This window comes from Salmo salar, chromosome ssa17 (genome assembly GCF_905237065.1).
Source record: "Salmo salar chromosome ssa17, Ssal_v3.1, whole genome shotgun sequence".
NCBI classification, from domain to species: Eukaryota; Metazoa; Chordata; class Actinopteri; order Salmoniformes; family Salmonidae; genus Salmo; species Salmo salar.
In genome coordinates this window covers 10,462,122-10,476,660 of record NC_059458.1, presented here as the reverse complement: position 1 = coordinate 10,476,660, position 14,539 = coordinate 10,462,122, and the positions used below count along the sequence as shown (strand labels likewise).

The 14,539-nt window shown below is 41.1% G+C and overlaps 1 protein-coding gene across 4 annotated transcripts in view; it reads right to left on the bottom strand.

Annotated features, from left to right (window-relative positions):
• LOC106575154 (glycogen synthase kinase-3 beta) overlaps nt 1–14,064 on the bottom strand; it is a 133,733-nt gene extending 119,669 nt beyond the window's left edge. For all 4 annotated transcript variants that reach the window (XM_045698784.1, XM_045698786.1, XM_045698785.1 and 1 more), the window contains exon 1: nt 13,145–14,064. In XM_045698784.1, the coding sequence (XP_045554740.1) occupies nt 13,145–13,232 (88 nt within the window). In that variant the 5' untranslated portion in view covers nt 13,233–14,064. The remainder of the gene's footprint in view (nt 1–13,144) is intronic.
• Between the last annotated feature and the right edge of the window lie 475 nt (nt 14,065–14,539).

Below are 14,539 nucleotides of genomic sequence, written 5' to 3'. Positions count from 1 at the left end.
CATACTATTAGTTCATGTTAGTATACAGTAAATGAACTGTATCGTTTCAGTTGAGGAGTAGGGTTGATCCCAGCGTTCAATGGCAGTCAAGCACCCAAGCTAACTGGCTAACGTTGGCTAGCTACTTCCAGACACTAATGAGAGAACACCTCACTGACCATTTTACTCTCCCTAGCAGAGCTGGTTAGGCTGTTTTCATGTTATCTAGAGCGTTGGTGACCAACTGTGCTGCTGGCAACAATTTAATTACGCTTTTTTTGCCGACACCGGCCATATTCAACGGGTGTTGAGCATTCATAAATTAATCAGTTATTCTGCGCGAGAGTGCTCTGAAATTGGAGTAAATAGCCAGAATGAACAATGACTATACCCCTTAGCTAACAATGATGTGAATAATCAAGTCAATAAACGTTGGTTAGTTAGTTAATAATACTGCCTGGCAAGTTCGATGTATTACTAGCCAAATAACATTAGGTAGCTAGCTAACATACCAGTACCTACTGCTGCAATGCTATGCGGTTCGTAAGGAAGGCGTAGCTAACAAATTCTCAGCCAACATAACGTGTAACATAACTTATTTTAAAAGTAATTACTTTATTACATTGCTCAGCATAGTTAGTTAAAGCAATGAATTTGGATCCGCTTTCGTCGGACTTCGGCTGCCTATTTTCCAACATTTTCTTCAAATCTGAAAAGGTTGTGAAGCCACGCCCACTTTCGGAAGAATTGTGTTATGGGCCCTAAAAGCACAGAAAGTGTCCACTGCATGTATACTTCGTATTTCGGCCAATTTAGTACGTCATCCGGGAACTTTTGGCATACTAACTATATCTATACTATGACCAATAAACATACCATATACTCAATTCACGTCACAAATAGTACAGTTAGTATGAGTATTCAAACACAGCTTAGGCTAGCCTACAGATCACATGACCGGATGCATTAGTTCAATGGTCTACTGACAGCCCAACCCTCCCTCCATTCTTACGGGGGACTGACTAACTGGCCTTAGCATAGCAGGAGGGGGGACATCCCCTAACACTGACGGCTTCCTATTTCCTTCTAGGAAATTACCCCTAGTATGAGGAAGGATTTAAGTCAGGGCTAGGATGTGGGTTATGGAGGGTCAACCGCACAGAAAACATGGAAACAATTGACCAGATAGAGCTCTGTACCATTTCTGATCGAAGGGTATAGTATTATTGCTCTGTACCATTTCTGATCCAAGGGTTTATTATTATTGCTCTGTCAACAGGTTTACAACCCTTGTTGTGGGACACCCTAAAGGCTTAGATTGGAAAGGCTTAGTTTAGACTGTCTCAAGTCCAGAGACAGAGATACTGCCTGATTGCCAGTCAAGACAGTTACAGGACTGTCTCAGTGTCACAGGATTTTCTTGCCATTATTATGTTAACTTCAGAATAATTGTATCCCCCATTAATTATCACTGGGTTTAATACTACGAAAATATTAAGTTTGAAATTGTTATGTCACCGATACACTTTCCATGGAATGCCCAACATTCTGCTATGAACTACACATGAAAGCCTGGCATCTTACAACTTTTAATTTGACATTTTTCAGAGTTGTGTAATGGAAAGGTAATGCGAAACCTCTTGGATTGCTGTACTCATGTAATGTGTTCCTGGTAGTACCGAGTCCTGAGCACAGATGCCTACATTTTCCTCGCACATTCCAGAGCGTGGCTGGTGATGAGCCATTTCCCTTCCCTACAGGGGCCAGAGGATCAGCCAACGTCAACAGCTACATCAAAGCCTTTCATTTCCTTCTATACGCTGACTCACACCATCATCATACCATCACACTGGCTACCATTATCAACACTGAGTCAATACACTACCCAGACGCACATTTTCAAATGAACACAGGGAGGGATGCAAGTAGAGAACCATTCACACAGAGTTGCAGGCGGCGCAAACAAGCGGACACAGACAACACATGATGCTCTTAGGTTGGAAATGATAGAGATCTGGTTTCAAAGACACAGCTGCCATGTTGTCACTCAGTTCTCGAAAACAAGCTTCGCAATCAAAACGGTCTTCTGCCTAACACAGGGTTGGGGAGTAAAAGATTACATGTAATCTGACTATGAAACAACTAACCAGTTCCGTTACCAGCTAAAATATTGTAATCAGATTACAGACACTTTTGAAAAACTAGATGATTACTTCTTGGATTAAATTCAGAAAGGATGCATTAAGCATTGAAATAAGGCCCAAGTCAGAGACCACTAGGATGACACACCAAATGTGTTTGATAGATCATTTTTGTTTTCTTCAAATGCCTAAAGGAAAGTAATCCAAAATTAACAGTGATCAGATTACGTTACAGAGTTTGGGTAATCCAAAAATGACATGACTGATTACAATTTTGGACATGTAACTAGCAACTAACAGATTACATTTAGAAAGTAACCTACCCAACCCTGCATACACAGAGTACTGTCATTGACTGCAGTATAGATTGCATTTTAAGAATCTTTATAATGGCAGGGGATAAAAGCTAAATACTTTTTTTGTTCTTGGCCAGCTGCTTTGGAAACTCCTCGGAGTAGCTAAGCAAGCGAGCCACAAGCTGTTTTAGGTTTGCAGCTGCATCATGTTGCTGCTAATACCAGTTCTTCAGAACTGGGGCCACGTTCCCAGCAGCCACGTTCAGCAGACAGACTGAGACCGATGCGTTCACACAGAAGAATGCGATTATGATAGGAGCGCAGGCCTGCAGGGCCTGAGCACTATACGGTTAGCCGTTATATTACAAGGGGCTACCTTCTGCACACACTGCAGCATGGCAGTGCACTGGGGAGAAGGTGAAGGCCATCGCACACGATAGCTTATCCACAGGGAATGATGTTTCACTTCAATGTAGCGAGGGGATGAATGCAATGAGGGTTTGATTTGCTTGAGCAATCCTGTAAAGGAAAGGCTTGTGTTTTTGTGTCTTAGCCCAATACTGCCAAAAGCTGGTGTGTGTGTGTGTGTGTGTGTGTGTGTGAAAAGAACTGAAACAAGTTAGTGACGTGTGTGAGTATTCAACGTTGCCCTCCAGCATGTTTGATTAGGGCCTCTGGATCAAGGGCTGTTCCTTGGAGAGCCAGGTGAGCAGAGTGAGGAGGAGCCTGATACCTGCTCAGCGCTTTGCTATGTGATGAGTCAGAGCAGAGCCTGTGACAGCACAGGCACATTTCCACCCACCCTTTCTCTGACACACACACACACACACACACACACACACAGAGCTAGGCTGTGAACAACCTTCATACAGAGCCACCTTTTTTGTTTTTAAAGAGAGTATTGCTATTTGCATCCAATTCCCTAAACTTTTCTCAGTTTAGATGGGTGGAACCAGCCTTTTTTCTTGCCCTCATTCAGAATGTTGATGAGCAATACTGACAGAAATTCATAGAAATTATGAATTTCAGCTTCTTTTTTTTTATGAGAATGTGTTGGCACATTGGCATTCCTTCTCCAACATAAACCACACCAAGGTGAGGATGTATCCTAACACTGCTTGGTTTGTAGGTTGCCATAGTGCCTCTGCCACGGTGAGTCAGCACGTGATTCCCTCTGATAAGGTGCAGTTTAACACAACAGGGAGGGAAAGAGCACCCGTGCCACTAAGTGTAATGTTATAAGCGGAGGATGCTTCACTGTTGCTACATACACACACTCAGCCCAAAATACTGTCCTGTAGGTGAGGCCAATCCCTTGAAATAAACACAGACATATCCCACACAATGAGACCAAGGGCTTAACCTGTTTGGGCTAGGGGGCAGTATTGAGAATTTTGGAAAAAACAGATTATCCCCTTTTCCAAGTGGCCGATCAGAGGACCATTGAATGAGGCGCGTGCACGATTCGCCCCCATGGAGAAATTTCATTTGGCTGTTTAGGCTCATTGCAGATTCCCGGTCGGAATATTATCGCTTTTCTACGAGATAAATGGCATAAAAATTGGTTTTAAACAGCGGTTGACATGCTTCGAAGTACGGTAATGGAATATTTAGACATTTTTTGTCACGCCATGCGCACGACCGTTATTTACCATTCGCATAGTGTCTAGAACGCACGAACAAAACAGAGGATATTTGGATATAACGATGGATTATTTGGGACCAAACCTACATTTGTTATTGAAGTAGAAGTCCTGGGAGTGCATTCTGACGAAGAACAGGAAAGGTAAGAACATTTTTCTTATAGGAAATATGATTTTGGTGAAGGCTAATCTTGCCGGGTGTCTAAATAGCTAGCCGTGATGGCTGGGCTATGTACTTAGAATATTACAAAATGTGCTTCATCCGAAAAGCTATTTTAAAATCGGACATATCGAGTGCATAGAGGAGTAATGTATCTATAATTCTTAAAATAATTGTTATGCTTTTTGTGAACGTTTATCGTGAGTAATTTAGCAAACTGTTAGTAAATTCCCCGGAAGTTTGCGGGGGGTATGCTTTTTCTGAACGTCACATGCTAATGTAAAAAGCTGTTTTTTGATATAAATATGAACTTGATTGAACAGACATGCATGTATTGTATAACATAATGTCCTAGGTGTGTCATCTGATGAAGATCATAAAAGGTTAGTGCTGTATTTAGCTGTGGTTTGGGTTTTTGTGACATTATATGCTAGCTTGAAAAATGGGTGTCTGATTATTTCTGGCTGGGCACTCTCCTGACATAATCTAATGTTTTGCTTTCGTTGTAAAGCCTTTTTGAAATCGGACAGTGTGGTTAGATTAAGGAGAGTCTTGTCTTTTTAATATCTGTAAAATAGTCATTTGTTTGAGAAATTGAAGTAATAGTATTTCAAACGATTCAAAAATCGCGCCACTGAATTCAGGTGGCTGTTACGTAGGTGGGACGAATTCGTCCCACCTGCGCCAGAGAGGTTAACACCTGTGGGATGTAATGCAGTAACTGCTCCCCCAAAACCTCCCAAACCCTTTTCTTTGACATTGTGTAATGTGTATACTCAGCTATACTTTGCTTATGGCTACATTAGCTGATGTCAAGACTATCATGTGCACGAGTCAAATATATGTATGCCGGTGGCACAACCGCCAATAAGGACCCTGATTAATTTGCGGTTCCTTAACCTCTCTGGGCTAGGTGGGACGTTTGCGTCCCACCTACTCAACAGCCAGTGGAATCCCGTGGCGCGATATTCAAATACCTTAGAAATGCTATTACTTCAATTTCTCAAACATATGACTATTTTACACCATTTGAAAGATAAGACTCTCCTTTATCTAACCACACTGTCCGATTTCAAAAAGGCTTTACAACGAAAGCAAAACATTAGATTATGTCAGCAGAGTACCCAGCCAGAAATAACCAGACACCCATTTTTCAAGCTAGCATATAATGTCACAAAAACCAAAACCACAGCACTAACCTTTGATGATCGTCATCAGATGACACTCCTAGGACATTATGTTATACAATACATGCATGTTTTGTTCAATCAAGTTCATATTTATATTAAAAACCAGCTTTTTACATTAGCATGTGACTAGCATGTGACTAGCATTCCCACCGAACACTTCCGGTGAATTTACTAAATTACTCACGATAAACGTTCACAAAAAACATAACAATTATTTTAAGAATTATAGATACAGAACTCCTTTATGCAATCGCGGTGTCCGATTTTAAAATAGCTTTTCGGTGAAAGCACATTTTGCAATATTCTGAGTAGATAGCTAGCCTGTGATGGCCGGGCTATTTTGACACCCACCAAGTTTGGTACTCACCAAACTCAGATTTACTATAAGAAAAATTGGATTACCTTTGCTGTTCTTCGTCAGAATGCACTCCCAGGACTTCTACTTCAATAACAAATATTGGTTTGGTTACAAATAATCCATAGTTATATCCAAATAGCGGCGTTCTGTTTGTGCGTTCAAGACACTATCCGAAGGGTAACAAAGGGTGACGCGCCCGGCGTGTATCGTGACAAAAAAAACTCTAAATATTCCATTACCGTACTTCGAAGCATGTCAAACGCTGTTTAAAATCAATTTTTATGCGATTTTTCTCGTAAAATAGCGATAATATTCTGACCGGGAGACGTCCTTTCCGTTCAAAGACTCAAAGAAGAAAATGCGACTCTTCACGTGCACGCGCGCACCCGTCTCATTGTTCTCAGATCGACCACTTACCAAATGCGCTACTGTTCTTCAGCCAGTAACTGCAGTCATGATTCAATGTTCTGGCGCCTTCTGAGAGCCTATGGGAGCCTTAGAATATGTCACGTTACAGCAGAGATCCTTTGTTTTGGATAGAGATGACAAAGAAGGCCAAGAAATGGTCAGAGAGGGCACTTCCTGTTTGGAATCTTCTTAGGTTTTGGCCTGCCATATGAGTTCTGTTATACTCACAGACAACATTCAAACAGTTTTAGAAACTTTAGGGTGTTTTCTATCCAAATCAAACAATTATATGCATATTCTAGTTACTGGGCAGGAGTAGTAACCAGATTAAATCTGGTAAATGTTTTATCCGGCCGTGCAAATACTGCCCCCTATCCCCAACATGTTAACAGCTGGGTTAATCCCAAAGGCCACGGGGAGAAGCTCTGACGCCGGAGCAGCAGTAGCTCAGCAACAGGAAGGAAACAGGACACCAGAGGAGACGCACAAACCCACTGAACTGGTCACAAGGCCCTTGGCATGTTCGTGACAGTCGGGCTGTAGTAAGCCTGCTGAGAACAAACAGCAAATGTAATCCATTCAGAGGGGAGTGAGTCGGAGCTACGGGTGTAAATAATATACGATGACTTGAACAAACCATAAAAAGGCTATTTTTGAAAATGTGGTGGACTTTGGTCTTCCCATATGATCCAAGCAGATGAGGACTTTAAACGTATGTTTAGTAGACTCCTAAGTCAATAAGGGTTCTTTATCAGCTGTTTTAACACCAAGGCTGCGTTTACACAGGCAGTCCAATTCTGATCTAAAATTTTCACACTAAATTGGTCCTTTGACCAATCACATCAGGTCTTTTCAAGTGAGCTATTTTTCAGAGCTGACTAATTAGTGAAAAAAATATCAGAAATGTTCTGCCTGAGTAAACGCAGCCCAAGGCATGTCATCGGACAGTCATTACCATGTATAATGTTCAGTAGGACACCCCATAGCAAACAAATTAACATTTACATTTCTAATTGGACAGGTGCAGGAAGTTCCTCCCGCTTTAGGGAAAGGGGATACCTAGTCAGTTGAACAAAGCATTCAACAAAAATGTGTCTTCCGCATTTACTCCAACCCCTCTGAATCAGAGAGGTGAGGGGGGCTGCCTTAAATCGACATCCTCGTTATTGTCGCCTGGGGAGCAGTTGTTGTTGGGGGTTAACTGCCTTGCTCAAGGGCTGATTACAACCAGCGACCTTTCGGATACTGGCCCAACACTCTTAAGTGCTAGGCTACCTGCTGCCAAGATTAGAGTTTACTCCATTTTCAACCGTTTGTTGCCTACTGAACGTGTCCCTTGTAAATGATGGAGAACACGTCTAATTAACAGTCTTCTGATCCATGCGCCACCTCACCCACCCGCATACCACCCAGTCATTTGTCCATTCTCACATACTCAGCCTTCACATCCTCCTTCTCCACCTCTCCCCAGCTCGACATTACATCTGATGCTTTCTTCTCCAGATCCCCATTGCCATTTCCTCCTTGGTCCAGGTTTCCTTTTCTGCGATGGCTAGTACACAATAGACTATGTAATACACCACTATGGGGCGAAGCCTTCTCCGAATACAAACGGGGGCTATGGTGAGCTATTTCCCAACATCTTTGTCCAGGTTCTTTAAATTTGTTCATCTGCAAGCAAGCAAACAAACACCAAGGCCTAGCGCGACATTAACGATTGTCCTCTTGTCCAGGACAAGAACAACAAAAAATAGTGGACAAGAAAAATATAGATTTAAGTTATTTGAATGGATAAGTCATTTTTTAAATATATATTTTTAAATAACTATAAATCACACACACAAAAAATGATATTTCATCTCTGTCACTTTAAACAGATTGTGCGTGCATTGTGCTTTTGAAACAGTGCTTTCCCCCTTATTGCATTTTGTAACATTCACGCATAGCCTACAGCCATGTGCGCATTGTTGAGCTTATAATGTGAAGTAATAAAAACTTATCAACATTTTAAGCTAAACGGTCTGACCTGCTGCACCAGCCTCATTGGACGCCCTTAATTTCGAGCCCTGGAGGGAATTATTTTATAAAGACTTAAGTATTTGGTTGTAATTGCAATGTTGCAATATTTTATAGGCTACCACGGGTGGCCAACCATCCTCCAGGAGAGCCTAAAAAAAAAAAAAACAGCCAATAGGCAGAGTGTTGCCAACATTTTTGTCTGATTCTCTATGGTAAAAAAATCTAAAGTGGACAAGAGACTTGAGCTTTTGGACAAGTAAATTTTTTTTTTTTTTAAGTCCTAAGACAAGTAGCTAAAAAGTTTGTCAAGCACTGTAAGTAGGGATGCAAAAGGGTCAGAACTGATACGGAAATTTTCCATGGGACGTTAAGCCCGGGAATCTTGGGAAATTTGCTTAAAATTCATCAAAAAAGTTAGCTTATAACAGTGAACCTTTTTTGTGGGATACACATAAGGTCTTGTGGCATATTTTGGTTAAACTATCCCCAATTCAATAGAATTGCAACCCTCTGCACGCACAGTGCATTCTTCCATCACATGTACAGTGCACTCTTCAATCACATGTACAGCTGATTCTCAAGATCTTGCACACTAATGAGATGCTATTGAGCCCGCACTACTACACTGTCTGAGCCAAGGACTACATGCTTTCTGGTAAGTTTTGATTACAATACTGGGTGGGGTGAATATATTTTATATGACATAAATTATTTTTTGTTAACTAGTAAATACTAGCCTAGAGCAAAATGTGTTTAAATCATTTCTAACTTAATTTCTGCTAGTTAGTTTTTACTACCATGTGGGTTTTAGCTTGCTTGAGCTTGCTAACTGGGGTGTGTTAATTCACCTGTTTCCATACATATTTCATTTTAAAACATGTATTTTACAAAGGACTTGTTTAATCTAACTGCTTAACTATTTATCTGTACATGGAATTGTATTTGGGGGGTTTTTTTACTCATTTTTTCATAATCTTTACAGGAAAATGCCACGGGCACTATCTGATGTGTGGAGACATTTCACTGCAGCTAATGTAGAAGGAAAAGCTGTGTACATTTGCAAATACTGTGCCAAATCATATGTGAAGAATGCAACAAAGATGCAGAATCATCTGGCCAAGTGCATAAAGTTCCCTCAGCGCTCACAACAAGCAACCTCTTACAAAAGTCCCTCGACTTATATTCGAGGTGAAAATGATGAATCAGACACCTTATCGAGAGCAACAGCTCATGGTCCTCCTGGAATCAGAAGTTCTTTTGACTCAATGGAGGAACGTAGTCAGAGAAATGCTGATGAATGTCTTGCTCGAGCTGTGTATGCAACTGGTTCACCCACATCACACCCATTGGCTGTGCTGCTTATGCATTGAATCTGCTCCTCAAGGACATCATGGCACTGAAAACAATGTTTACACTCTACAAGGGAGCCAAGGAAATGGTTAGGTATGTGAAGGGTCATCAAGTTATAGCAGCAATCTACCTCAGGGAGAAGACATGGAAGCATGAGAGGAAGACAACCAAAGCTTTAGTTTCTAAACTATCATTTCACAGATGTATTTTGAAAATGTTTTTGGGAGATGCGATGGATCATTGGACATCATTCAATATTCCCTTTATTTTGTTGTTCAGTGAAATCATCCCATGTGAAGAGTCAACTCATTTAATTAAAGTTCAATTCATAACTAAATTGTTTTCTTATTTATATTGGAAGGATTTAATCATTTGCAATTATGTCTACTCATGATAAGGTAAAAGGTTTATGTTTCTGTCTCCATATATGGTAAATATATCCAATGCAAAAAACATCTACATTTAATTGGTATTAACTTTTTAAGGTATAGGGGGCAGTATTTTCATGTTTTTGGATGAAAAGCGTGCCCAGAGTAAACTGCCTAATACTCGGGCCCAGAGTCAAATATTTGCATATTATTAGTAGATTTGGATAGAAAACACTCTGAAGTTTCTAAAACTGTTTGAATGATGTCTGTGAGTATAACAGAACTCATATGGCAGGCAAAAACCTGAGAAAAATCCAACCAGGAAGTGGGAAATCTGTGAATTGTAGTTCTTTTGAATCCCTATCGAAACTACAGTGTCTGTGGGGTCACGTTGCACTTCCTAAGGCTTCCATTGGCTGTCAACAGCCTTTAGAAACGTGTTTCATCCTTCTCCTGTTACTGGGCAGAAAATAGGAGCACAGTCAATGAGTGGACTGCCTGAGGACAAAGGACTTGGTGATGCGCGAGCCCGCCAGCGCACCCCTCCTTTTTCCTCTGTAATGAATACGCTATTGTCCGGTTGGAATATTATCGACGTTTTATGTTTAAAAAGACCCTAAGGATTGATTGTAAACAACGTTTGACATGTTTCTAAGAATGGTAATGGAACTATTTGACTTTTCGTGTCTGGATTTACGCTCGGGCGTTATGCCTTTGGATAGTGATCCGAACTCACGAACAAACAAAACGGAGGTATTTGGACATAAATATGGAGTATTTCCAACAAAAATAACATTTCTTGTGGAAGTAGGAGTCCTGGGAGTGCATTATGACAAAGATCAGCAAAGGTAAGAGAATATTTATAATACTAATTCTGAGTTTAGTTGACCCCAGAACTTGGCGGGTATCTGTATAGCTTGCTTTGATGGCGAGGTATGTACTCAGAATATTGAAAAATGTGCTTTCTCCGTAAAGCTATTTTAAAATCTGACACAGCGGTTGTATTAAGGAAAAGTATATCTATAATTCTTTCAATAACTGTTGTAAATTTTATCAGCGTTTATGATGAGTATTTTTGTAAATTGATGTGCACATTCACCGGATGTTTTGGTGGGAATACATTTTCTGAACATCACGCCCCAATGAAAAATTGGGTTTTTGGTTATAAATAGGAACTTCATTGAGCAAAACATACATGTATTGTGTAACATGAAGTCCTATGAGTGCCATCTGATGAAGATCATCAAAGGTTAGTGAATATTTTAGCTGTATTTTTGGTTTTTGTGATGCATGTCCTTGCTTGGAAAATGGCTGTGGTTTTTCTTGTGAAGTTTATGTCCTAACATAATCTAATTTTATGCTTTTGCTGTAAAGCCTTTTTGAAATCAGACAATGTGGTTAGATTAACGAGAAGTTTCTTTAAAATGGTGTAAAATAGTTGATTGTTTGAGAAAATGAATTTATGAGATTTTTGCTGTTTTGCATTTCGCGCCATGCTATTTCACTGGCTGTTGAATAGTGTGTCCCGCAGGTGGGACGGTCACGTCCCACCTAGCCCAGAGAAGTTAATATGCATATATTTCCATTAATTCCCATATATTTTTGTTAATTCCTATGGAAAGTTTCCTCCTCTGAATATTCCCCAAAATGTGCAACCCTACATGTAAGTCTTCACTGATGTGTGAGAAAAGAGCACAGCCCACTGTCATCTTATGTGCACACATAAACAGGATGACTCTCCAAAGATGGGAACTTGGTTTTGGTCTATTTATAATGTTATTTGCTCTCCAAGGGTTGACCAGGCTTCTCAGTAGACAGACATTTTAAAAAGCACTAGTAGGTCAGGAGGACTGACTGTGTGGAGTCATATGACCAACCATAGATACCTTCAGAGACGTAGGCAGACACCAGATGCTGCGGACCAATCAGAAAGTCCCGGTGCTACCCCCATTGCCTGGGGTTTGCTGATGCTGCACGGCAGAGCAGGGGCCATCAGCACTCCATCCGCTGAGCAACTTGTCAATTATTGAGCTGAACAAAGTGCTGATGAGCTAGCTGTGTGACCTGGCTGGCTGTGTGTGAAGCTCCAATAGTAGTAGTAGTCAGAACTAGCCTCATTTACCAGATGTTCAAGCTTTACTAGAAGTAGACCTATGAAGCCAAAGCATCCAGTACAGAGAGAATTTAGATTAATATGAATGAATTTAGTGAAAGGCTGATGCTCCTATGTGACAGTTATTCTTTTGATGAACCAAGCAATTTTATATTGGCATTAGATTTGAGTATAATGACATGGAGCTACAATGGAATCCTATGGAAAAGTTAAGCAACGTTTTAGGTTTTTATCCCACTTTTCACAAACTCTTTGTCAAAGACCAATGGTCAGATACTGCGGGTCACACCTGACCCAACAGAATAGCAAAACCGACCTGCAGGCTCTCCAATCCAGTGGACAGTCACCTCTTTAGTCCACTGGTCTGGATTCATTCTGCAGCCCCAATGCTTCATCTGACCAGCCATGTCTAACCTACCCCTGCTCGATATCCGAGAGTGCTCGATCAACACTACCCCTGGTCTGTCTGACTGCCTGCCTCAGAGCTGCAGGGTGGGGAACGAGAGGAGCGGACATGACAGTGTACCTCTAGGCATGCCCTATCAGCTCTTTCACCAATCCATTGTTTCAGTACTCCCAAAAATCAAAGGGTCAATCTCTAGAGTCTAGACTAGAGGGATGGCTCAAATGCAGTGATCACTCCTCCTGCCAGAGACATTTTGACTAGCTTACACATGGAACACTACAAGCAAAGATACTTTTGCATTTAGGCTATTTTATGGTCGATAATAATATCATCAGTGATCATTTGGAAAGCTCCAATGGTATCTTACCATCCATTTACATTTTGTATGATCACGTTTCTCAATAATCCCAGACATATGCTAACAACATCATGTAAAATACCAGACGGTGGCTCTAAACGCACTAGTTGGGTCTAGGTGACAGCGGTTAACTAAGCTAATGCCCAGGACAGTGAATGGGAGAGTAACGTTACTGACAGAAAATATGGGGTTATTCTAGGTATGGACCCATATGGCATTTCAGTATTGAATGTGAATTAGGCTAGGCCTAATCCACTCCAAGAGAGAAATATTTGCCCTTGTATCATAACAGCAGCAGCAGAGTATTATGACAAAAAAAGCACACAGAAAATGTTAGCTCTATGGCCATACTTACTGCTGACTTTCATACTGCCAAATGCTGAGGGCTGCGGCACTGCTTTGCAGCTCTCTGCGAATGAGGTGGTTCTGGGCCGACCCGACATATTCCAATCCAAGATATCCCTGCTTCGTCTTCAGTCGAATCGTACTTTTCCCCAGTACTATTAGTCTTTTGACTGTCCTCTGTAGAATGCGTTGTTTTTATAAATTGTAAAAGAAAAGTGGTAGCTAATTCCACGATAAGAGGTCCGCTTCTTCTTATATCGTTCTAGCACGAGCTAGCCAGCCAGCTAGTTAGCAAACTAATGTCGAACCGGTCAGCTGTGTCTGGTCTCGAGCTGTCGTCCAGCCACATTCAGCAATAATCTGTCATCCCTTTTATTTCGTAGGTTCCTTTCACTTACCTAGGCTAACGTTATAAAGGCATTCTATAAAATAACTGCCTGAGCCAGGTGTCTCATAAATTGGGCCTCTCAAAGTTGCCAGTACATTTTAAAAAAACACCGCGGTAAAGAGGAATAGGCTGCCTACAATGGCATGAACGACAAGTCTGCTTACGTTGAATGATTCTCAAAATAAAACAATATCAGGTCCAATAGCTAATCTTCATATTCTTGTATTGACACTAAAGGATCCGACAGCACCAGCCATGGCGGCTCCCAGTTTCAGACCGACCAACATTCAAATCGGACACAAATGAACAAAATTCCCGATTTCAGGCCGAAAGAAACGCACCGACGTTTCTTTGACAACTTCGCCCCCATAAACACAGAAGCAATTGTCGATAGTCCCTGCTGGCTGACGACGACGTGAAAGACTATTCCAAATGTATTTATTTGTTGAAAATAGTCATGCTACAGCTCCACTAAATGTGAAATTCTCTTTTGATTCCTTCTTTCTCTGTCTGCTAGTTCTCTTTGTCAGACTACGACTAAAGCAACGCAAACTACGTAAACTATTGAGTGGGTGAACCTCTTTCACAATTTCCACTAGATAGCCCAGCTACAAAGTCAAAGTGCCTATATTGTAAGCGTTCATGAAAATAAAACATACATTTTTGGTCTTAATTTAATTTAAGGCCATGGTTAGCAGTGGGGTTGGGATTAAAAACACATTTTAAGAAAACACATTTTAGAAATGGGCGGGGTGTATGACTTTGTGGCTATGGTAACTAGGGACAAACCTCTACGCAAATCTTAAACTACGGGAATATCGAATTGTGCACGCTCAGGCAGACGCGAGGGGGGTCACGTCGACCAATCCAAAGCGAATCCATACGAAATGTGTGTAGAGACCTCAAGCCCAATGAGCGCGTTGATGTCTGTAGTCAACTGCCGCTATTGTCAAGAAAAATAAAAGGTACTTCGACATAACCACATAATGGTGCAGTAACGTATGTTCATGGGTGCCA